The 23,923-nt window shown below is 41.1% G+C and overlaps 1 protein-coding gene across 4 annotated transcripts in view; it reads left to right on the top strand.

Moving 5' to 3' along the window:
- Positions 1-23,923, top strand: part of NEBL (nebulette) — a 401,382-nt gene that overhangs the window by 318,470 nt on the left and 58,989 nt on the right. For 2 of the 4 annotated variants that reach the window (XM_062210544.1, XM_062210543.1), the window contains exons 6-11: positions 2,395-2,496; positions 3,453-3,554; positions 12,312-12,425; positions 13,952-14,056; positions 17,971-18,075; positions 22,141-22,248. The exons of the other annotated variants lie outside the window; for them this stretch is intronic. In XM_062210544.1, coding sequence (XP_062066528.1) covers positions 2,395-2,496; positions 3,453-3,554; positions 12,312-12,425; positions 13,952-14,056; positions 17,971-18,075; positions 22,141-22,248 — 636 coding nt within the window. The remainder of the gene's footprint in view (positions 1-2,394; positions 2,497-3,452; positions 3,555-12,311; positions 12,426-13,951; positions 14,057-17,970; positions 18,076-22,140; positions 22,249-23,923) is intronic. 4 annotated transcript variants of the gene reach the window in all.

Genomic DNA, 23,923 nt, shown 5'->3' with positions numbered 1-23,923 from the left:
CAATGAAATTGGCTGATTTTAAAATCCCTAATGATTGAAAATTCACCCCGCAAAACAACTCAGCTCCCAGCTTATTTCTTATGTTTCTCTTACTACCTGTATGCACAAAACCTATCTGAAATCACTTAAGGTAGAGCCCATGGAAATATAAATACTGAAGAAAACAGATGTTCTGCTGTCAGTAGATTCATTGTGTTTAAACTGCATTCACTTGTCACACACATTCATGAGTATAAAGAGAGTTTCAAAATTTGGTGGTGAGGTGAATGCAAGCTTAGAAAGAGTAAACAGAAGTGTGTGTGTGTGTGTGTATATGCCTTATTGAAATAATATAATGCAAGGATTGCCTATTAAGGTATTAATGCATTATCATTACTTAGACCTGATAATTAATTTTGAAACGAGTAAGCAAATGGAATTTCTTTTTACTTTGCAAGTTTGAAGGGCAAGTAACAGGATATATTCTATTACCTAGAATATTAATTCATAGCAATCAACTGGGGAATTCATTAACATCAGATTCTTGGATCACATTTACCAAATTCTGTGGTAGATGAGTGTGGAAGGGCCTTAGGAATCTAAATTTTTAGTAAGTACTTCTCAGTGCCATAGCAGAAAGTTTATAGTTGATGTTAGAAATACTTGTTTTGTACAAAATATAATTAATACCAGCATGCTTCAGTCCAAGTACCTGTGCTACTTCCAAGTCCAGCCACCTGCTACTGCACACCCTGGGAAGCAGCAGATGATAGCTCAGTGCACAGGTCCTTGCCTCCTGGGTGGGGGACTCTGAGTTCTGGGCTCCTGGTTCCAGCCGGACCTAGCCCAGGCTATTGTGGGTATTTGGGGAGTGAACCAGCAGTTAGAAGATTTCTATGCCTTTCTCTTTATGTCTTTCAAATAAAATGGAAATAAATTGATTAATTAAAATTAAGAAATTGAGAAGTGAGCAGATTGGTGAGATGGTGACTTTTGGACATTGTAAAATTCAGTGCTGCTCTGTCCTCCCATTTGTCAGTTGAGTATTCTAAATGACCAGTGTAATGTGTATAGTGTGCATTTAGCAGAATTTATAGTTTGTTACTTGAAACTCTACATTTTTGTCCTTTGGCTTGCTTGTGTCTAATACGCAGTCAGAGGGAGAGTGTTCTCAATGTACTTGTTGTTGTTTTGGGAGGCTCATGTCATCACAGTGACATTAGGTGATGAAGCCATCAGTAGCTGCACATGAGCATTTGAAGAGTTCTGCTGGGAAGGAGAGGGTGGAAGCAGGAGGGTCACAGAGCTGCACTCCCACCCTTCCCCGGAGAAATGATTTTCAGTATTTGTGTGCTGGGGCTCATCCTACATCAGCTGAGGATTGACACTGTGTGATGGGCTGGCTGAACGCTTTGATGAGGATATTCTGTGTGAAAATAAACACATGCACTTAGATGCCAAGTCATACTAATAGAGTGATAAGTAAAAGCCATGAAGATTGGCCAGCGCCGCGGCTCAACAGGCTAATCCTCCACCTTGTGGCGCCAGCACACCGGGTTCTAGTCCCGGTCTGGGCGCTGGATTCTGTCCTGGTAGCCCCTCTTCCAGGCCAGCTCTCTGCTGTGGCCCGGGAGTGCAGAGGAGGATGGCGCAAGTCCTTGGGCCCTGCACCCCATGGGAGACCAGGAGAAGCACCTGGCTCCTGGCTTCGGATCAGCGCAGTGTGCCGGCCGCAGTGCACTGGCCGCCGCAGTCATTGGAGGGTGAACCAACGGCAAAGGAAGACCTTTCTCTCTGTCTCTCTCTCTCACTGTCCACTCTACCTGTAAATAACAAACAAACAAAAAAGCCATGAAGATTGGTTCTGTGCCCTGTTCTTGGTCTTTTGCTTCCTAGATAGTATTTATCCAGTTCAAACATGTAATGATAATGAAATGTATGTGTAGTATAAGGAATTAATATATCCATACAGGTAAGCGTTGTGCATGGAGTAGGTATTTGGCCTAGTGGTTAAGATGTCAGTTAATATGCCTGCATCACATATCAGAATACCCAGGTTTGAGTCCCAACTCTGAGTCCTGGCTCTAGCGTCCTGCTAATACAGACCTTGGGAGACAGTGCGGATAGTTCAAGTACCTGCCACCCAGTGGGAGACCTCAATTGAGTTCCCAGTTCCCGGCATCAGGCTATTTTTAGGCATTTGGGGAGAGACGGGGTGAGCCAGCAGGTGTAAATTCTGTCTGTCTCTTTCTGCCTCCCACATAAATAAATAAATGTTGTGCATAAAAAGGATAGACAACTTAAGGTGAGTAGGCTCTCTATTGTGGTGTGGATAAATAATACTGTGGACATTAAGGCTAATGTTATGTGAAATTACTAATATCATTTTTTTTCCTAAACCTTCCATTTGATCAGATTTCCTATAAGAAAGATATTCAGGACACCCACACATACAGTGCAGAACTTGACAGACCGGACATCAGGATGGCAACTCAGATCTCCAGGATCGTAAGCAATGTAATTTCTCTTTCTTCATCTCGAGCAGAAATGATTTCTTCTTTTTGCAGGAGACAAAGTACAGCTTTGGTCGTTGGACAGTTAATTTAATTAGTATAATTTATCTGTATTAATGACATCTCTGTTTTTTCCCCTGAACTTCCCATTTCACTAAATTATTCAGTGTTGTACAGAAGCCGCCCAAACTTGGACTTGACTGTGGCTAGCATTAACATAATTTTAGGGACATATGTACTATTTGGGTGTGAGATCACATTCCCACATCTCAGCCTGAGAGTCATGATAGTTAGTCATCTGGTTCCCTTTAATCACTCATCCCATCCTGTTCCCAAGAATTTTGCTTAGCCTGTTCTCACCGTGTGTTGTATAGATTTTCCTCTGTCAACCACTACTTCTGTACATTTGCAGCATAGTATGACTGTTTTTGAAATCTTCCCTAAGATACCTTTCTTAGTTAATTCTATTTAACTTAAATATACTCAAAACCCTGGCTAAAAATCATGTTTTAGGTTGAACCAAATATTTGAATAACAGGATAACTATACCTTAGAAATCAAATCAGTAATTAGTAAATTCAACTACATGTTAATCAAAGATAGACCAGTTCCTGAAAATAAATAAAACCATAAAGCTATCTATTTGAAGGAGGTGGAATTTCAGTTATCTACAAATTTTGCCTATGTTTTTCAGTACTTATACATAAATACAAGGGGAATGATGACTGGATACTTTGACTTAGTCATTATTTTATTACAAAAAGTTGTTGAATTCATTTAGATAACAATATAACAGAAGTCAATCCCTACTTTAGTCATCAACGTTTTAGTATTTGATATATTGTAAAGATAGATTTTAGTGAGATGATGATCTATTATATTTCATTTTGAGCTGATGTCAATGTAATTCTCCATTGTTAAGTGAAAATATTTAACCTTCCTCTTGTTTATTCATTTTAGGCAGAATATAAGAAAGGGCAAGGTATAATGCATAAGGAGCCTGTTGTAATCGGAAGACCAGATTTTCAGCACGCTGTGGAAGCCTCTAAACTTTCTAGTCAAGTAAGACTGTGCAGATGACTCTACAATGACTGCATTCATAGGTTTTGTTCCTAGTGACGCAGGAAAATATTTCATGTCGGATGATGTCTCTAATGGCAAGAATGAACAGAGACAATGTTTCTGAAATGATTTCAGAGAAGATTGTCGTAATAACAAATTTCACTGAGAGGAAAAAATTAAATCTAACTTATTAGATTTATTTTCTCCAGTCTCAGATCTGAACCTTTTTTAGTGAGTGAGTTTGGCCATGTTGTCACATTTCCCAGAATTTCAAAAATCAGCAATAATCACACTAAATGATTATATTTCTAGGTACTATAAATACACATGCACACAATTTTTAACTTGGTAATTATTTTCCAATGCTTTAATTTAATACAAAATTAAAAAGAGGTGATAAAAACAAAGGGAATTTTCAATTTTTACTGAAGAGTATAAAATACAGTTCAAGTAAGTATGAAGACCTGCCATGTTCTTGGCTGAAGCTCTCAATAGGTAAAAATTTCAATTCTCAGAATTGTTGTGTAAATATCAAGCAATTTCAGTTAGAATCCAGCGGATTTTTTAAAAATATGGATAAAATGATTTTCTGGTTTGTGTGGAAAGGAATTGCCTGACAATAACCTTGAAAGGTATGGAAATGAAAATCAGTTAAGTGAAGGTTACCAGTAAGTAACAGAAAACAAGTGAAATTAAATCAATACAGGATTGGTATCAAGAGAGATAAAATAATCAGTAGTAGACTAGGGAGTGCTGAAATGCGTTCGAATATGTATAAGAATTTAGTATATGATAAGTGTTGACTCAGCTGAGTGAGAAAAGGTTGGGTCAGTTAGTGAATGGTACCAACATAACTGGCAATCCATCGTAATAAAATTGGGCCTGAATATTGAACCATATTAGAAAAATAAATTCCTTGTGAGTTAGAGATAAGAATATAAACAATAAAATCACTTTAAAATCTTAAAAAGGCCATTCAGAAGACTTTATGTATCACATAGGAATAACAGAATTGTTCTTAAATGAGACCAGAGATCCAGAGATGTGGAAGAAGAGTTAGGCATGCTGACTATATAAAAATTAAAAACTCTTTCAATGGCGAAGCTAGCACCTGCAGAATCACCAGCAATGCTATCCAACAGTAAGTGTACGCCTCTAGTGTTTTCAGCTTTGAAAATATCCATTCCTCAAGTTACAAAAGTCTTAATTGCTTTACATTTTAAAGTAGAGAGATGGAAATGATGAAAGGTGTAAAATCTGCCTGAGGAACATAAAATAAGTCCTGAGCATGTCAAAGAGTGTACTATGCTTTTGTCTTAGTACTCAATATCATAAAAATGTTAATATTTCAAAAGTTTGATTTTTAAGCTCCTTGTCAAAAAATCAACCATATTTCATGCAATGCCAGTTAGAATCTAAACAGCCTTTTTTTTTTCAAAGATTTATTTATTTATTTGAAAGTCAGAATTACACAGAGAGAGAAGGAGAGGCAGAGAGAGAGAGAGGGATCTTCCCTCTGCTGCTTCACTCCCCAGTTGGCCGCAATGGCCAAAGCTGGGCTGTTCCGAAGCCAGGAGCCAGGAGCTTCTTCTGGGTCTCCCACGCTGGTGCAGAGGCCCAAGGATTTGGGCTATCTTCTACTGCTTTCCTAGGCGATAGCAGAGAGCTGGATGAGAAGTGGAGCAGCTGGAACTCAAACCAGTGCCCATATGGGATGCCGGCACTGCAGGGGCCGGTTTTACCCGCTATGCCACAGCGCTGGCCCCTAAACAGGCTTTTTAAAAGTTTGAATATGGGGGCCGGCACTGTGGTGTAGTGGGTAAAGCCACTGGCTGCGGTGCTGGCATCCCGTATGGGTGCTGGTTTGGTTCCCAGCTGCTCTACTTTTGATCCAGCTCTCTCTGCTATGGCATGGGAAAGCAGTGGAAAATGGCCCAAGTCCTTGAGCCCCTGCACCCATGTGGGAGACCTGGTAGAGGCTCCTGGCTCCTGGCTTCTGACTTCGGATTGGCCCAGCTCAGCCATTGAGGCTATCTGGGTAGTGAACCAGTGGATGGAAGCCTTTCTCTCTCTGCTTCTCAGTAATTCTGCCTTTCAAATAAATAAATAAATCTTTAAAATTTTTTTTTGAATGAGAGGGGCAGGTGTTGTGGTACAGCAAGTTAAACTACTGCTTGGGATGGCCACTTCCCATGTGGGAATGCCTGGGGATTGAGTTCTACCTTTGTTTCTTCTCCCTGCTAATGCACATCCTGGGATGGTGGCAGATGATGGCTCAAGCACTTGGGTCCCCACAACCCATGGGGGAAACCAGAGGAGAGTTCCTGACTCTTGCCTGACACTGCCCTGACAGTTGTGGTCATTGGAGGAGTGAACCAGGAGATGGAAGATCTCTCTCTTTCTCTGCATTTCAAGTAAAAATGAAAGTAGATAAACTGAAAAAAAAAAAATTGAAATTGAACTGTTGAATAGATTAAGTTATACAGAGAAAGAAATGTCTGACAATAATTTTCTTTTTAAGATTTATTTATTTATTTGAGAGGTGAAGCTACAGACACAGAGAGGCAGAGGCAGGGAGAGAGAAGTCTTCCATCCACTGGTTCACTCCCCAAATGGCTCCAGTGGCTGGAGCTGGGCTGATCCAAAGCCAGGAGCTAGGAGCTTCTTCCAGGTCCCCCACTCAGGTACAGGGACCCCAGCACTTGGGCCATTTTCCACTGCTTTCCCAGGCCATAGCAGAGAGCTGGATCAGAAGAGGAACAACCAGGACACGAACCAGCACCCATATGGGATACTGGTGCCACAGGCAGAGGCTTAGCCTGCTATGCCACAGCACCGACCCTGAGAATAGTTTTCTTTAAAATATAAGAATGTGACTCTTCAAATATTTGGAAAGTATTTGTGATACATTTGAAGAGAGCACTTTAATATCTCTAAAATAAAAGACCGAGAGCCCAGTAGAAAAAGGATCAAATGAGGTGAACAGACACATCACAGAGGAGCAACATAAACAGCTAATAAACACGTTAGAAGATATCCAAATTTATCAGTAGAAGGGGAAATGCCCCAAAAAAGGGAGAGCAAATGTGACTTATACCTGGCACATCTTGGCCCTGTTAGTTTTGTGTCGTGGGTAGATCTGAGCGAGGTTGGTTTGAAGGGACAGAAAACCCCACTCAAGGCAAAGGACCCACATAAAACTCGGGCGTAAGAGTAACAGGATGGAAGTGTGATGGCAGAGGCGGTGAGCCAGGGGAGGCGGGCCTTGAACAGGAAGTTGGGGGGAGTGTAGCTGCTGTGTGGTGGTTCTCTTCTAACTCTTGGCCATTATTCTATAGGGTAGGAACAATATGTCCTTTCATCTACAAGGGAACTTCACCATGTTCATGCAGAATGCATATTAAGAGAATACTGTGCGTGGATTTCAAAATTTTTTACACCAAAATAAACATCCTTTAATTGTGTTTTTTTCCATGAACCTTTTGAGATAGCTTCATATATCTTAATTTTTCCCAACATTTTATAATAGTAAAATACATACAGCCTAAAATTCACCATCTTAACTGTTTTTTTTTTTTTTTTTTTTTTGACAGGCAGAGTGGACAGTGAGAGAGAGAGACAGAGAGAAAGGTCTTCCTTTTGCCGTTGGTTCACCCTCCAATGGCCGCCGCGGTAGCGCGCTGCGGCCGGTGCACCGCGCTGTTCCGATGGCAGGAGCCAGGTGCTTCTCCTGGTCTCCCATGGGGTGCAGGACCCAAGGACTTGGGCCATCCTCCACTGCACTCCCTAGCCACAGCAGAGAGCTGGCCTGGAAGAGGGGCAACCGGGACAGGATCGGTGCCCCGACCGGGACTAGAACCCGGTGTGCCGGCGCCGCAAGGTGGAGGATTAGCCTGTTGAGCCACGGCGCCGGCCATCTTAACTGTTTTTAAGTGTACAGTTCAGTGGTGACAAATACACTCCCCAGGCTGTGCTACCGTCATCATAATCTGTCTCCAGAAACTTTTTTTTAAAACATTTTTTTAAAGATGTATTTTATTTATTTGAAAGAGTCACAGAGAGAGGTTTTCCATCTGCTGGTTCACTCCCCAGATGGCCACAATGGCCGGAGCTGGGCCGATCCGAAGTCAGGAGCCAGGAGCTTCTTCCTGGTCTCTCACATGGTGCAGGGGCCCAAGGACTTGGGCCATCTTCTACTGCTTTCCCAGGCTATAGCAGTGAGCTGGATCGGAAGAGGAGCAGCCGGGACTTGAACCGGCACCCAAATGGGGTGCTGGCACTCCAGGCCAGGGCTTTAATCTGCCGCACCACAGCGCCGGCCCCCAGAAACTCTTACATTTCTAAGTAAGAACTTCCCATATTCCACACTACCTGGACTCGTGTGTTGTATAGAAGACGTGGTAGGAAGGCACAGTGAGTTCACACTGTAGTCACAGCGTTGCAGCTGTACCATTTCGGTATAACCTATAGAGTAGATTCCACTTTCAGGGAAGAAACTGGTGACCTTGTTGAGCACAGGGACAGGTTAACATGGTGACGGTGCAGAGAAGTCTGGCCTGCCCCGGGCCCACTGGGCTGGTAAAATCTTCATGTCATCCCAGAAACTCAAATAACTTTAGTGATATTTTTGGGCTTACTGATATCCTTTTTGTTTTAAAATACATTAACTTATGATAGGAACAACAACCAAAAATAAGGCTCTTACCTCAAAGGGAGGTATGAAGACATGTCAAAAAAGTTCATGGAGTATGAGAAACAGCCAACCTGGCCAAAAAAAGAGAAAGGTTTTTGGGAACAAGTTAACATATAAAGTGGTTTTATATAAAACATCAATTGTCTTGTATATTTTGATAAGCATCAGTACCAACTTTCATTTGTAACATGGTTTGTGGCATTGGAAGAAAAGGATTCTGTGATTGTTGAAATGAATTGTTATAAATGCAAAGAGATGATAAAATATTAAAAAACATATTTTCTAAATGTGTAGTACATGGTTAATTAAAAAAAAGTTCATGGAGAAATAAAGCTAAAAGAGTTTATGTTAGTATAAAAATATTTTGAAATCCATCTTTTTTTATAATTCACATTTTCTGTGTATTAATGGAGAACTGTAGTAACTATTGAAATTGTCAACTTAAAAAATTCTGAAAGTGATTAATTCATGAACATATTCATATATTCTTGTGTTACCTTTAATTTATCTACATGATGAATGGATTCTTTGCTTAGTTCTATAATCAAGGAAACTATGTATTTATAATAATTAGTATTTGTCTAAAATTTAATTTGTTATAGTGGTAAGAATAGGTTTTAAATCTAAAAATTACATTCCAAATGGCTGTGATCATTTAGGGATATTGTCCTTAAATTGAAAGGGGCATTGACTGGTTTGGAACATCTCCCATTTTCCCTTCCTGGCAAAGACTACCTCCACTAGCCTGCTCACACCCAAGTGCTGGTTTAAATGTCACGTCCCTGACCTGCCAGTTTAAATGGTGTCTCTCTCCTCCCCTTTATTCTCTGCTCTGTTTCTTTATAATTTTTGCCAAAATTTGTCATGAGTATGTACCCATGAAATTGATGCATACTTTTTTCATACTATACATTTCCGTGAGCTTTCTGAAGATCCCCCATGTGAAAGAATTTCATTTTTTTTTTTGCCGAGATAAACATCTTTTAATTCCATTTTCCATGAACCTTTGAAAGTGCCCTTGTATGTGAATGTTTTAAATGTCACCTTCAGTTAGCACACGGCAGTTGCGGTGGGGACAGCTTCTGTGCCTTTGATCCACCACTGTAGAATGGCACACATTAGGCTGCCCATCAGTGTATACAGGCTGATTTAACAGATTTTCTCTCCATCATTAACATTTGGTGCAAAGTCAGAAGGATGTTATTTTGTAAAGAAAATAAGGACAACAATATTTTGTGTGCAATGCAGACTTTAAAAATGTTGATTTTTTGAGATGAGTTCTATCTAATCTATTCTGTTTGTTGGCAACTTTCAATTTAATTTCATCCAAAACTGGAGGGAATTGATGCTTAGATATGCAGCCTCATGTTATGGCTGACTTTTTAAAGATAATTATGATACACTTACTGCATTTTCCATTTCTTTTGTAAAGTTTGTCTGTATGGCTAGGATGAAAAGTTTTCATCCAGGGTCTGCTTATTTTTCTGTCTTTGCTGCTTTTGATAATGTCATGGTGAAGCCCAGTACACCTGGGCTTCCTACCGTGGACACACTGCTCTGTGCAGATCTGTTATGAGGAGGTGATGTAAATTACATCCTTGGAACTTAACAGTCCCAGTGTTTGCCCTAATGTGGGCCTCTGAAGTCCAGTCAAGTTTTCTAAAAGTGTTTAGAAAACTCGTAGGACTTAGAGCCTATATACCTATCCTGAATTTTATTTTTAAAAGATATCACTCTCAGGACTATTGGGTACGGTATTCATAAATGTAGATAAAGTCAGTCATGGGGAGTAACTTGTTCATTTGTTTCCAACACAGTTGAACTAGGGGTAAAGGATGACATATGTCTGAAAACAAATGCCCGTTTCTCCTTTTCTCAAATGGTCTTAAAACTGGAAAGATGTGTTGTGTTCCACGGTCAGGTAACCAGTTGTGGACAAAGAAAAGCATTGCCTGATGTCTCTGGAGGTGTGAGTGGGAATGAGGGAGGGGCACACTCAGATGTGTGAACCATAGCTGGAGAACAGGGCAGAATGTGGAGTGTGTGTGTCACCGGCCAGGTCTGCAGATCCCGGTTGATACCAGGGGAGAGCAGGGTGGTCAGCAGGGAGAGCGTTCGACTCCGTGAGCGGAGGGTGTTGGTGACTCTGGCTAAGGCCAAGAGTCATTCAAGTGCACATCAACTAGAGGGTGCTGTGGTTGTTGATGAAAACCCTGTAGGGCCCAGGGGTGGGGAACATCCAGCCTGTGAGATCACAGGGCAACTGCAGGTGGGACTCGGAATTCAGTACATCTCCAGCAGGCTTATTATTAAGTTGGTCATTTTGTATGGCCTGTGAATGAATGACGTTGCAAATATCCAAATGATCCCTTGGCAGAAAAATGGTTCCCCACCCCTGCTAGGCACTGAAAGGCTAGAAAAGGCGCAGCAATTAAGAGAGGGGGTGTTCGAGGGAGCAGAGGGGATCGTGGTTAGGAGAGGGCCAGGCAGAGGGAATGCTTTTGTTTTGAGGCCAGCTACTTGTGTGAAGTCGTGAAGGGAGCCTGGATTTCTTCCATGCAGGACGACACTCCTGATTCTAAGACGTAAAATAATAATTTTAAAAATCAGGTTTTTTTTGAGGGGTCATACTAATAAATTAATGTATTAATTTTTACAGATTTTTTTTATTTGAAAGGCATTTAACAGGGGAGTGGAGGGAGTGGATCTTGTGCCCACGGGTTCATTCCCCAGAGGCCTACAGCAGCTGGGGCTACAGCAAGCCAAAGCCAGGAGCCAGGAACTCCATTCGGCGCTCCCAAGTACTTGGGCCATCATCTGCTGCCTTCTCAGGTGCATTAGCTGTGGAGCAGCCAGGACTCAAACCGGCACTCTGATGTCAGATGTGGGTGCCACAATACCCTTCCCCCATGTCAATGCGTTAGAATACATTTATAAGGCAAAGTGAACATGGGAGACTTCTTACCAAATGGAACCACAGCAAAAAAAAAAAAAAAAAAAAAAAAAAGAAGATATCTCCCATGCACCATCTTGAAATGTTTCTCAAACGCATGGTTTTACCAGGATTCCACACACACCCCTCCCTGGAGGAGGCCCATGCTGGGCACACTCAGTTAAAACCGATGACGTAAGCCTTCCCAGACTGCCTCTCCCCGAGGTTCTGCAGGACAGAGCCGTAAGACATCCAAGTGAAGGTGCAGTTATGAGGATGCTGTGAGAAAACAAAATAGCCTTAGATCTGGAATACTGCTAGAACAGTGTAAGAGGCCAGAGCACCTTGCTTTTGGAGTCTGTACAGCCTTTCCTGGCTACAGGAGTCAGAGGGTATAGGTATGCAGGTAAATATACTCCAAATAGTCATCATAGCATATGTTCACGTATTTCTCTATCATGGAGGTTTTTACAAAAGTTGGTAATTTTTTTTTTTTGGTTGTCCTAAGAATACTTTAAAAAGTGAAAATAGTTTAGAGTGAATATTGGCAACAGTTTTCTGTTGAATAAATTGTGGTGTTAAAGCAGAGAAATTAAAAAAGTAGCATTAAATTGGCCCAGGACATTCTGGAAAATGTAATTCCTAAAAATGATTTTTTAAACAAATGAATGATAGGAAATGCTGAGAAAAATAATGATTATAAACCATGACTGTTGTTAGGAATCATTCCCTGAGGAAAATTCATGTCCAAATTCACCAAATGCTGGGGTCTAGACATTTTCTAAATGTGGTATCCCTTAAGACATGTGAGGCCTTAGTTTCTAATTGATCATAGATTATAGCAATATCGAAATGGAAACTGACACTTAAAAATCTTGATATTTTAGTGCATAATTCTTGTTAATAGGATTTGAGTTCATGCCTAATTGCATTTATGATCAATGTTCAAGTAGAGCTTTTTTTTAATTTAACATTTCTGCCTAATTAAGCTTTATAGAGAGTGGATAACAAGGAATTTAAACTTGGCTAGTATTCATTTTTAAGGTAGTTTTTATTTGATCTACTTGAAAATCAAATATGTTCCTTTTAATTGAAAATGTAGTGTTTAATGTGACCTATTTTTTTATGACAGATTAAATACAAAGAAAAATTTGATAATGAAATGAAGGATAAGAAGCATCACTACAACCCACTTGAAAGTGTGGCTTTTAGGCAAAGTCAGCTCGCCACCACACTGGCAAGCAATGTAAGTTGTGATTCAGAGAAAATTATTCTCAATACCTTTTGATTCTTGTTTTCTTAGAATCGACTGTGTTGTAATTACTGACACTTAATGAAGATCATGCAATTTCCACGTAATGAGTAGTTGAATACAGTGAAGCACATTTTCCTGAAGTTTTTTTTGAAAAAATCTATTATCATAATTTACTATTAATGGTTACTGATTAGTAATTAGTTAATAAGCAGAAATAGAACTGAGAATCAAATTATTATGTCTACTCAAGAGTAGACATTTATTACAAAGCTTTGCAGAAAAGAAGTATGTATTATCACAAATTAGTGGTTAGGACAACAGTTCACTGAAGTACTTATGCAGCGGAAGTGACCTTGTTGTCAAGAACTACCTGGTACATTGGGTCTACCAGAAGAAATTCTGAGAAACTGTCCTTCCAATGGTTTAGTTGCATTTTTCTCTATGTGAGTGCTATGAAGCACTTCATAAGATTTATTTTCCTGTTTCTTAAAAATAAACAAGATTCATTTTCTAAGAAATGACACTTTAAATTCTTATTTAGAAATAGGCAAAGTGTAAAAGGAATACTGAATACTATTGAAAAGTTGATCACTTTACTGATGTTGAAAATATATAGAATACACTGTCAAGTCTGAAAAGTAAGTATCATCCAACTTTGCTTAGATAGATCATTTAAACCCAACCTATCAGCTCCTCTGATCACCTGGGGACTTAGTTTATCTTGCTCTCATTAATGTTCAGAATGATTTATATTTGTTATTTGCTTATTTTATGTGTGTGGGGGGGCGTATACAAAAATAAAGGAAACAGATGAAATATACGTAACAGAGCCCAGAGCACAGGGCGGAATGCTCCAGGTTCAGAATCCTATGGCCTGCATTCGGATACTGTCCTACCTCATACTATGCCTTCATCTTCCTGAGCTTTGGTTTCCTCATCCGTGAAATGGGGACGCTTAAATTACCTACCTATTAGAGTTGTGGAGGTTAAGTGCTTAGTAGAGATAAATATTTAGAAAAGCATCTGGCACATAGTAAATGCTCAACATTTTTGCTATTTAAACATTTTATTATTATCACTACTTAGATTATGTTTCTGAAGCAGTTTGTTTAAAAAAAAATCTATAGGGCAATGAATGAAAAACCCCAAAAGTTTAATGTCACCAAAAAGCACATTTGGAATACTGTAGTAATTTCTACAGTAAAATGGCTATTCCATTTATTTTTTTGAAACAGAGTTTCCATAAAAATTATTTAGTTCTGTTAACATCACCTTCTCTGAATATGTAAACAACAGAAGAGTTTGTCAAAATATAGTGTTTTTCAGTCCATAGAAATCGTTTCTTTACTCATTCAGTAGTAAATTAGCACCACCTAGTGGCCACTTGTAATGTCTTCTGTTAATTTGCCACCAGAGAGTACTGCTCTATGATTTGTTGGACATAGTATTGGCAATAATGCAAAAGCATAACATTTTCTTTTCCTAGATGGTATTTTGTTTCCATGTTATTTTCATAGGTGAAGTACAAGAAAGACATTCAAAATATGCACGATCCAGTTTCAGATATCCCAAATTTGTTGTTTTTAGACCATGCTCTGAAAGCCAGCAAAATGCTCAGTGGAGTAAGTGGGTTGTCTGAAGGCAACTGTAGATGGCCTGTGGCTCCTGGAAGCCAGTGTGCCTGTGGTGCTCCGAAGCTCACCTGCTTCCTGCCTGTGTGTCACTTCTCCCTGAGAACTCACTCCTTAACCAGCAGTGCTCTGTTTGCATAAATGCCACCCAAGCTGCTGCTTTGCGGATGGGTTCTTATTAGCCCTTGGTATTGTGAATGCAGCTGCACTTCAAAGTGTGTGACTTTGTCCTTCCACCCTTTCTTCATCTGTCTTAGACTGAAGCCCCTAAAGCTCAGGGTCTAGAGTTGTGTGTCTTTTATTTTATTCAGGTGAGACCAGGACGGCTAATGTGCCATCAGCAGCATGAAAAAATTGTCTTAACCCAAATTGTATTTTCTCCAAAAGACATCCACGTGACAGTGACATTGTACTTTGAGTCTTGTGCTGCTTCTGTGCTGTCTGTCAAGGCAGCCTGGAGGGGAGAGTGAGTTCAGCACGTCCTGGTAGAGATATTTTGTTTGCTGCCCCTGCAGTCAGTCACCCTCCTGGATGCTGTGTGTCTGGTTCCTGTCTTCACCTGTTCTCAGAATGGATGCTCCTGGGCCACGGGTGGCTCCCTTTTGTCCATCACAGGAAACCCTTGAGCTAAAAGTTAACCTCAAATTATCTCCATGCCTGTTTTACTAACCACTCACTCAAAATGATCCTAACTTATTGAATATCTACAGACTCCATGGAGAGCACCTGTTGGGCAAAACCTGGGAATAAGTGCAGACACTTGTCTCAGTGCAGGGCGCCCAGAGCTATTGATTGAAAAATCTATAGTTCACGCTGGGTTCCCAGACTCCTGAGCAGTGAGACCCAGCTTCAGTTCCGTTTTAGAAATGTCTTAAGTTTTGCTGTACTGAAAATCTTTTCATTATTTTGTGAACATCATTGCCACCGGCATCCTTCTTGAAATATATTCTGCATGCAAATAATTCATACGTGCCAAGATTTCTGTTTTCATTTTTTATTTTTTTTTTCTAAAGCACAGGTTCTTTCCGGTCTGTTAAGCAAGGAATGGCAGTGAGAGGGACATGGATGGGCTCAGGATTGACACTCAGGTCCAGGACACTCCGTCATGTCTTCCTGCCATTTCAGTGCTCATCCTCCTGTTCCCTGAGTGTTTCTGCTTTCATTCCGTGTTTTTTCCACGGCCCACAGGCATGCTTCTGAAAGCGATGTATCTCTGTTCTCTGAGCCCTCTACATTTCTCTGCATGCTGTCTTTGGCATCTAGTTTTCATCATCTCAGTGGGATCTGCCCTTGGCTAGTCTCTCTTCACACTTGTGTTAAATTTCCTAGGGACCTGGGGATTTGTGTGTAGATAAGTGCACAAAATAACCATGGTGGTAATGTTAAAAATTTGGTTAACTGGAAGCCTGTGTACCACGCATAGGCAATATTTCTTTCAAGAGTGTTGGCCTTAGTTTTATGATAGTGGTTAAAATTATTTCTCTCAACTCTTCGACAGAGACAAACTAGCAAAGCCACGTGATACCCATACTTGATGCATCATTTATAAAGTTTAAATCTTTATTCAGGTAATGATTTCTTCTAGATCGCAGTTTTTTCCCCCATCAAAAAAAGTGGTGACACAATGATCACTTTCTGAATTTTCCAAAAAATTGCTTTCAATTTATTTGAGAGGCATAAAGAGGGTGGGGGAAGAGCTGGTTCATTCCCCAAGTGCCCACCAAGACCTGGGGGTCTCAGTCTGGGTTTCCCACATTGGTTGACAGGAACCCCATGATTGAGCCATCACTGCTGTCACTAGGGTCCACATGAGCAGGAAGCTGGAGTCAGGAGCGGGATCTGGGCACTACACCCAGACACCCCAGTGTGGGGTGCGTGTATCTCGACAGCCAGCCCAACATCCACCATGAGAGACAGAATTTAAGATTTGGAACATTTAGTACTTAGCAGTATCTACTAATTCAATTTGTTCAGTAATACTTTGGCTCAAATTTATTATATATTAGAATGGCCTTTTAAATTTTTTAATGTAAAGGTAGTTAAAAATTTATCTATTTATAAAGGAAACAACTTTATTAAAACATTAAGAGATTGTGCAATAAACATTCTGCCAAAATCAGTTGTCAGTTTGTTATAAACAGCTGTTTTTGAAGATTCTTTAAATGTCTTGGTATTCGTCAGAATTCTTTTAATTTCAATGTAAATGTGTAGAGTGAAACAAATGGTTATGAGTTGTACAGCCATACTAATTAAAATTTTAAGGCAATATTTTTCTCTGGAAGTGGAGCTCTCCTACTTTTCCACCTGTTTCATAATTTTACATAAATTAAAACTCCATTGTGTGTAACTCTGTGTATCTCCCACTAGGAGGCAACAGAGACTAGGATATAGGAAAAATAAGCTGGGGCATTAGAAATTTCTTCTGCAGCTCTTAGTACAGATTTTTTTTTTTTTTTTTTTGGTTATGTTTTCGTTGTTTTTTAAATAGGTATTTCTGAAATTTTTATAACTTGAATGATAATTTTCCTGGGAACAACCTTTCATTGACCTTTCTTAGTGTATGTCTGTTACTCCAGACTATATGCTAGGCTTTGTTAGTCCTGGATTTTAGTTCAGTAATGGAATTTGTTCTAGCTCCTTACCTGCAAGTCAGCATTATCTTAGTATCTATTATAAAATAACTTCTAATCAAGTTATGGAATCTTTAACTATGTTATCTTTTGAGGCTTTTGTTTCTGTTTTTTATTGTTAAATTGGTAGAGGGGCCAGCATTTAGACTTTGTTCTCTGTGGCCAAGATGTGCTAGTGAACAGCCATGACTTTTCCTCCTCTTTTTCTTCCCTCATTTTGTCCTAGTTACAGTCTGGGGGACACCCATCTTTGCTCCCTGAGTGGCAGGATACACTTGATTCTGGGTTCCCTCTGTGGTCCAGGGAGCAGCAGCTCTTGTGTGGCAGGTCCCTGGGACCTCCCACCCCACCCCCTTCACTCCCAGAACTCTGTAGCCTGGCCAGCTCTTTCCTGCTGCCTTTCAAATGCTGCTCATGTACCCTTCCACTCTGTGTAGGAGTGTCATTTCTCCTGAAACCCATTGGCTAATGAACAACCAATTTTAGCTCATTGAGTCTCTGCAGCTTTGAGTCTCTAGAGCTACTGTTTACCTCTGAAGTATTTTCCAAATAGTGCAGAATAACTCGGTGTCCGTGATAGGAACCATGAGGCAATTTCTGCCTTACTGCTGTTGTATTTGGAGTCCTGCAGTTGCCAAACTTGACCTTCCAGTCTGTTCCGATCTCTTCCAAATTCACCATTTTGTCTCTGTGTCTACATATAGCTTTAAGCCAGTTTCTACACCTTAAAAATCCAACTACCTATACGCAGATTCCTCACATTGTCTCCCAAGCACCTCCTACCATTTCCTTTGGGAAAAATCAGTCAAATCATTTCTCACTGTCTCAGATCTCTGTGCAGAAGTGTTTTTCTGCCTTGTCTCCAGCTCCCCGTTCTCGTGTTCTTTCCTTCTCTCCCATGGGCACTAGATGTGTCCAGCCAGGGCGCATCACTTTTATCCTGCCCACTTTGCCACCTGCACAAGCGCCATCACCAGGTCTCCTGTCGCCGCTCCTGCTGTGTGAATACCCTTCACTCTGCGTTAGGGCCCCGGCCTCTTGTACCCTGAGTGTGTCCCATACTGGTCTCATTGAGCAACCAGAGCTGGCCTAGCTTGCGTGTGTCTGCTGCTCCCAGAGTCGGAGATCGCCATGCCCGCCGGCTACACCAGGGGCCTTGATCACAGCTTTGCGGTTCTGGGCGGCTTGCGTGGTCCAGTTTGCATTCCTAAGTTACGTTATTCCTGGAACCGGTCTCTTTTTCCCTAAACTTTCCTTTCATGTTCTGTATTTCAGCGTGAATATAAAAAGTTTTTTGAGGAAAACAAAGGCATGTATCATTTTGATGCCGAGGCCACCGAACACCTGCACCACAGAGGCACTGCCACCCTCCAGAGCCAGGTATGCGCTTGATGGGCGAGCCCCCTCCCCATCTCCTGCTGGGACCCTCTGCTGACAATGTGCCTTTGCTGAGAAGAGCAGATTCTGAGGCAGCTAATATTGCTTTAGAAAGTCTCCCAACACTATCTTCTCTATGTTTACAGACAGGGGTGGGGAACGTCTGGCCCTGGGGCCTCATTTGGTGTGGCCCTGCCAAGGCAACTACAGGCTAATTTTTAAGTTGATAATATTGTATGACCTGCAAATGATGTGATAAATATGCAAATGGCCTTTGGCAGGAAAAATGTTCCCCACCTGTGGTTTACTGGTTCAGGGGAGTTTGACCATGTTTCCATATAAACACGTTGCATAAAATAATAGCTACTTCACGTAATTTAAAGTCTGGAATACAGGAATTAACTGAATTATGGTCAAATGTCATGCTGGCTTAAATGTGTTTAGCATGCTGATTTGTTGTTTTGAGGTACAACATTAATTTACCTGTTGCCAGGTTTGCTGTAATGTCTCGGCTCCAGTAGAAATGTTATCAGAAAGGGAAAATGATGCTCCTGCTGTGTTCCACATGAAACTCCATCTATCCCCTGAAAAAACTTTAAAAAATATCTCCCTGTTACAACTTTAAAGCTAATATCCATTTTTAAATTCTTGAGTTGAGATAGTTGCAAAACATGTCATTTCTAGCATCTGTTAAGAGAAAATTTTACATCACTCTTTTAAATGAATTCTGTGGAACATGAATTGCTTAATGAGTTCACCTCCACCATCCTTTACATTAAAAACATACAAAATAGCCCCCCTTTAAAGTTTGGATATATGCATTTTTTTTCCTCTTTAAATTATTTTTTTAAAGATTTATTTATTTATTTGAAAGCAGAGTTAGAGAAAAAGGGAGAGATAGAGGAAGAGAGAGAGAGAGAGAGATCTTCCACCCGCTGGTTCGCTCCTTAAATGGTTGTAACAGCTGGGGAGGGCCGGCTGAAGCTGGGAGCTGGATCTCCATCCAGGTCTCTGACATGGGTGGCAGGGGTCTGAATGCTTGGGCCACCTTCTGCTTTCCCAGGCCATTAACAGGAAGATGGATCATAACTGGAGCAGCCAGGTCTCAAGCCAGTTCTCATGTGGGATGCTGGTGGTGCAGGTGGCAGCTTGACCTACTGTACCACAATGCTGGTGCCTAAATTCTTATTTTTTGTTTCATTTTTTTCATAACAGTCTGTCCAATAATGTAGTATTCTACACTTTTAACATTTTATTGATCACTCTCTCATACTTCTCTGCAGCAAAAATACATCTACAAGGAGATATCTAAAAATCATTATGTAAGATTTATTTACCTGAAAGGCAGAGCATCAGGGAGAGTGAGAGAGACAGAGACAGAGGCAAAGAGAGAAAGAGAGAGAGAGTGAGGTTTTCTGTCTGCTGGCTCACTTCACAAATGCCCACATCAACCAGGGCTGGGTCAGGTCAAAGCTAGGAGCCAGGAACTCTATCCATGTCTCCCACATGAGTGGCAGGAGCCCAGGCACTTGGACCATCTTCCACTGCCTTCCCAGGTTCATCAACAGGAAGCTGAATTGGGAGCAGAGCAGCCAGGAGTCAAATCAGCATTCCGATATGGGATACTGGTGTCCGAAGTGGCAGTTTATCCCACTGCACCACAGCACTGCCACATATGTGTGGTGTATTTTAACCACAAGGTACTAAATATTGAAAAGCCTCTTTTGGGTTGAGTTTCCATTATCCTCATCATTATTATACAACTTAAATAAGTTCATAATGTTCAAAAATAAGACTTTTAATAATGCATTTCTGAATGAGTCATAGTAAAAATTTCTGTGAATTTATTTTATCTGATAGCTGACATGAGTTTTAGTTTCTGTTTTCAGGAGATAGAAAGCATTATCCAGGGGAGCGAGTATTTAGCCTAGTGGTTAAGATGCCCATGCTCTGGGAGACCAGGAGAAGCACCTGGCTCTTGGCTTTGGATCAGCACGATGCGCCGGCTGCAGTGCGCCTGCCACAGCGACCATTGGAGGGTGAACCAACGGCAAAAGGAAGACCTTTCTCTCTGTCTCTCTCTCTCTCACTGTCCACTCTGCCTGTCAAAGAAAAAAAAAAAGATGCCCATGCTCCACACTGGAGTACCTGGACTTGATACCTGGATGTGGCTCCTGACCCCAGCTTCCTGCGAATGCAGACCCTGGGGTGCAGGTTCCTGCCAACCATATAGGAGACCTGGATTGTGTTCCCAGCTCCTGGTTTTGGGCAACTGGTGGGGTGAACCAATGGATGGGAAATCTCCCCTCCCCAACCTCTCCCCTATCTGTCCCTCTGCCCTGCAAGTAAATAAATAAAACATTTTAAAAAGGAAAATGTTGCTCATTTTATAAACAGAAATGAGATAAAAATAGACTGTAGTTGAAATAAATAATTCACAATATGCTATTATAATTCAAAGTGAAAATGAAAGAAATCCCATACAAGGTTTGTGTGCATGTGTGTGTTTTAGTCATGATTTAAAAATATTGTCCTGGATGCTGGTGCTGTGGCGTAGTGGGCTAAGCTTCTGCCTGCACCGTTGGTATCCCATATGGGTGCCAGTTCGTGTCCTGGTGGCTCCTCTTCTGATCCAGCTCTCTGCTATGGCCTGGGAAAGCAGTAGAAGATGGCCCAAGTCCTTGGGCCACTGCACCCAAGTGGGAGACCTAGAAGAAGCTCCTGGTTCCTGGCTTCAGATCAGCCCACCTCCAGCCATTGCAGCCATTTGGGAAGTGAACCAGTTGGTGGAAGACCTCTCTCTCTGTATCTCTGTAACTCTGCCTTTCAGATAAATAAATAAAATCTTTAAAAAAAATTCTACTGAAAAAAAAAAAAAAGAACATTGTCCTGCCTTTGGTAGAAATATAATCACACTTGTGTTTTCTTTCTGGTACACAACTTACTAACAGATATTGAAGTTATTACAGCCTCTACTTCCTCCTTCTCCCTCCTCTTTCTTTCTCCCTAAACCTGTACGTGAGTACCATGTGTGTACAGGCAAGTAACCCCACATATAATGCCCCAGTATCCATTGGGGATTAGTAACAGGACCCTCCTTGAATACCAAAATCTGTGGATGCTAAAGTCTCATATAAACTGGCATAGTATTTGCAGATGACCTATGCAAATTCTCCCATCTCTAGATTACTTATAGTACTTACATAATGTGAATGCTGTGTAAATAGTTGTTACACTGTATTGTTTAGGAACTATTGTCAAGAAAATAAGTCTGAACATGTTCAGTGCTGATGCCATTTTCCTTCAAATGTGTATTTTTTTTATTTGAAAGATAGAGACAAAGACAGAGAGAGAGAGAGACAGAGAGAGAGAGAGAGAGAAGAGATCTTCCATCCACTCATTTCATTCCCCAAATGCCCACAACAGCCAGTACTGGACCTTTCTGAATCCAGGAGCCTGGAACTCCAGTCAGGTCTCCCCACGTGGGTGGCAGGGACCCAAGTACTTGAGCTATCGTCTGCTGCCGGGGTCTGCATTAACGGAAAGCTGGAGTCAGAAGCCAGAGCCTGGACTTGAACCGGGCATTCTGATGATTCGGGGTGCGGCATCCAACACAGCATTTTACCCAAACACCTGCCCCTCTCCCGAGTGTTTTTGATCTGTGATTGGTTGACTCTGAAAATGGAGATTCCATGGAATGAAGGGTTGACTGTGTAGGATATGTATGTGTGTGCTATTTAGCAATTATATATATTTATTACATATTATATTTTTATACATAATTATTTATTGTATATTTTATATATTCAGCTGTTTGGCAAAATACTTTTTACTGAAGTCCCAGAATTTCATTATAAATTATTTTTATCCCTGAAACATTTAAAAATGTTTCCCGTTTGCTTCCTTTGTGTATCATCAACTACATGGAACCCACTGATCGACCTCAATGACCAGAATAATTTGATTTTTGAACATAGAGTGATTAATATTAGACATCTGTTTACTCTGCTTCGCTTTGTTTGTATCAGGGCTGACTTTTACATGCTTTTTACACTTGTTTTGATGAAGGTTAAATACAAAGAAGAATATGAGAAAAATAAGGGAAAGTCAATGCTTGAATTTGTTGAGACACCTTCTTACCAGGCTTCGAAGGAGGCTCAAAAGCTGCAAAGTGAGGTAGGACCCTGGCTCTGCTGTTGGTCCGTTATGTGTGTGTGATGTGTGACCGCTGCCCAGTTGTTCCCAGCGTGTAGAGCATCCTGAATAAAGAGCTTGGCTCTGGTCAGATGCAGGGCCCTGCGTGGGGGACTCCGGGTCTGGTCCAGGTCGTCAGGTTTGCCTGGCCCTTAGTGTCTTCATTTGTTGAGAAGGACATTCACCCACAGAGGCCCACAGAGCTCCTTCTCCATGTGGACCCTGCAGACTGAATCAGCAAGGCTTTCAGATGTCCTTGATGCACACCTAGGACCAGTACGTGCCTACACGCTGGAAGGGAAAGCGAGAGCAGACGCCTCAGCCACCTTCTTCTCCCCTCCCCTCCGCTCCCCTCCCCTCCCCTCCTTTTCTCTCCCCTCCCCTCTCCTCCCCTCTCCTCCCCTCCCCTCTCCTCTGCTCTCCTCTCCTCTTGTTTTCTTTTCTTTTCCTGTTTTCAAAGACCATGGAACTAAGACTGAGTAGATACTCTGTGCTAGGTAATATGCTAAGTGCTTTATGTATGTTGGCTCATTTAATCCTCAAAGCAATGAAACCAGGAAAGTATCACCCCTAGATTATAATGTATCCACTGACATTAATTATCCTGAAGAAAATTGAATACCCAACAAATGCCAGTGTTGAGGGTCTGGTCAAAACCCTGAATAGTTCCCTTTGCTCTCTTAGCTTATGTAATTGCCCCCCCCCCCCCCCATCGCCATAAATGGTTACAGGTTTTGTCTATTCATTCAGTGAATTCTCCACCTAACACAATGGCCACATCCAGATAGTCCCCTCTTGGGTTTTTCTTTGTTCTTTTTTTCCCTCTTTCTCCCTCTCTTTTTTTCTTTCTTTCTTTTTTCCTACTTTTTTCAGGACCAGACACATACAGTTAAGCCTGCAGCTGACGTCCACGTTCTCTGGCTACAGGTGGTTTATTCCGAGGGACAGAAGCAGTGGGCAGGAGGATCAGCCAGTTACATCCCTCGGGCTTCCTGCTGGGCTTTTCTGTGGGCAAGACGCTTTGAGTTGTCCAATTACAGTACTGAAACAGGGAGAAATGATAACTGCTGGAGAAAATCGTGCACTGGAATTTTGTGAACAGATATTTGTATTTGCTGAAGTATTAAAACTCGTTGTTATCGGAAAAGGGTCACACATTCCTGTGGTTTCTGGACTAGTCAAAGTTACTTTCTTCTTTAAGCAAAAGAGGAGAAAGAATTAACTTGCATTTTTTCATGTCCTATCTTCTTAAGATATGAAGGGGAATTTGATAAAGAAATGTCAGATAACTATTTTGCCTTACACCCATTTGTTTTAACTGAATTGGCAGAACTGCTAAATTTGGTCAAAATTCAGAAGTCTTATAAAAGCTTACCTTTAATGGAATAAATTGTCATGGGATCCCTTTTCTGCATTTAGATATCAATATGTGAAGCATAGTACATGTATATTTATCATCTTCAGTTGCAGGCATTTTTCAGGTGGGCGCGAGCCAGCCGTGCAATGCATTGCCCCATTTTTCAGTAATAATGTGCCTGTTGTCACTTACCTATGGCCCACAGAGAGGTCTCCAAATCGGGGACCTGTCAGGTGCTTTCACAGTGGGTTTGGGTTATTTAAGACTATGTGAAGTTGTTAAAGAAATTTTTGCCAAAAA

Source organism: Lepus europaeus, chromosome 14, assembly GCF_033115175.1.
Source record: "Lepus europaeus isolate LE1 chromosome 14, mLepTim1.pri, whole genome shotgun sequence".
NCBI classification, from domain to species: Eukaryota; Metazoa; Chordata; class Mammalia; order Lagomorpha; family Leporidae; genus Lepus; species Lepus europaeus.
The sequence above is the reverse complement of the archived record's forward strand: the minus strand, read 5'-3'. Positions and strand labels throughout refer to the sequence as shown.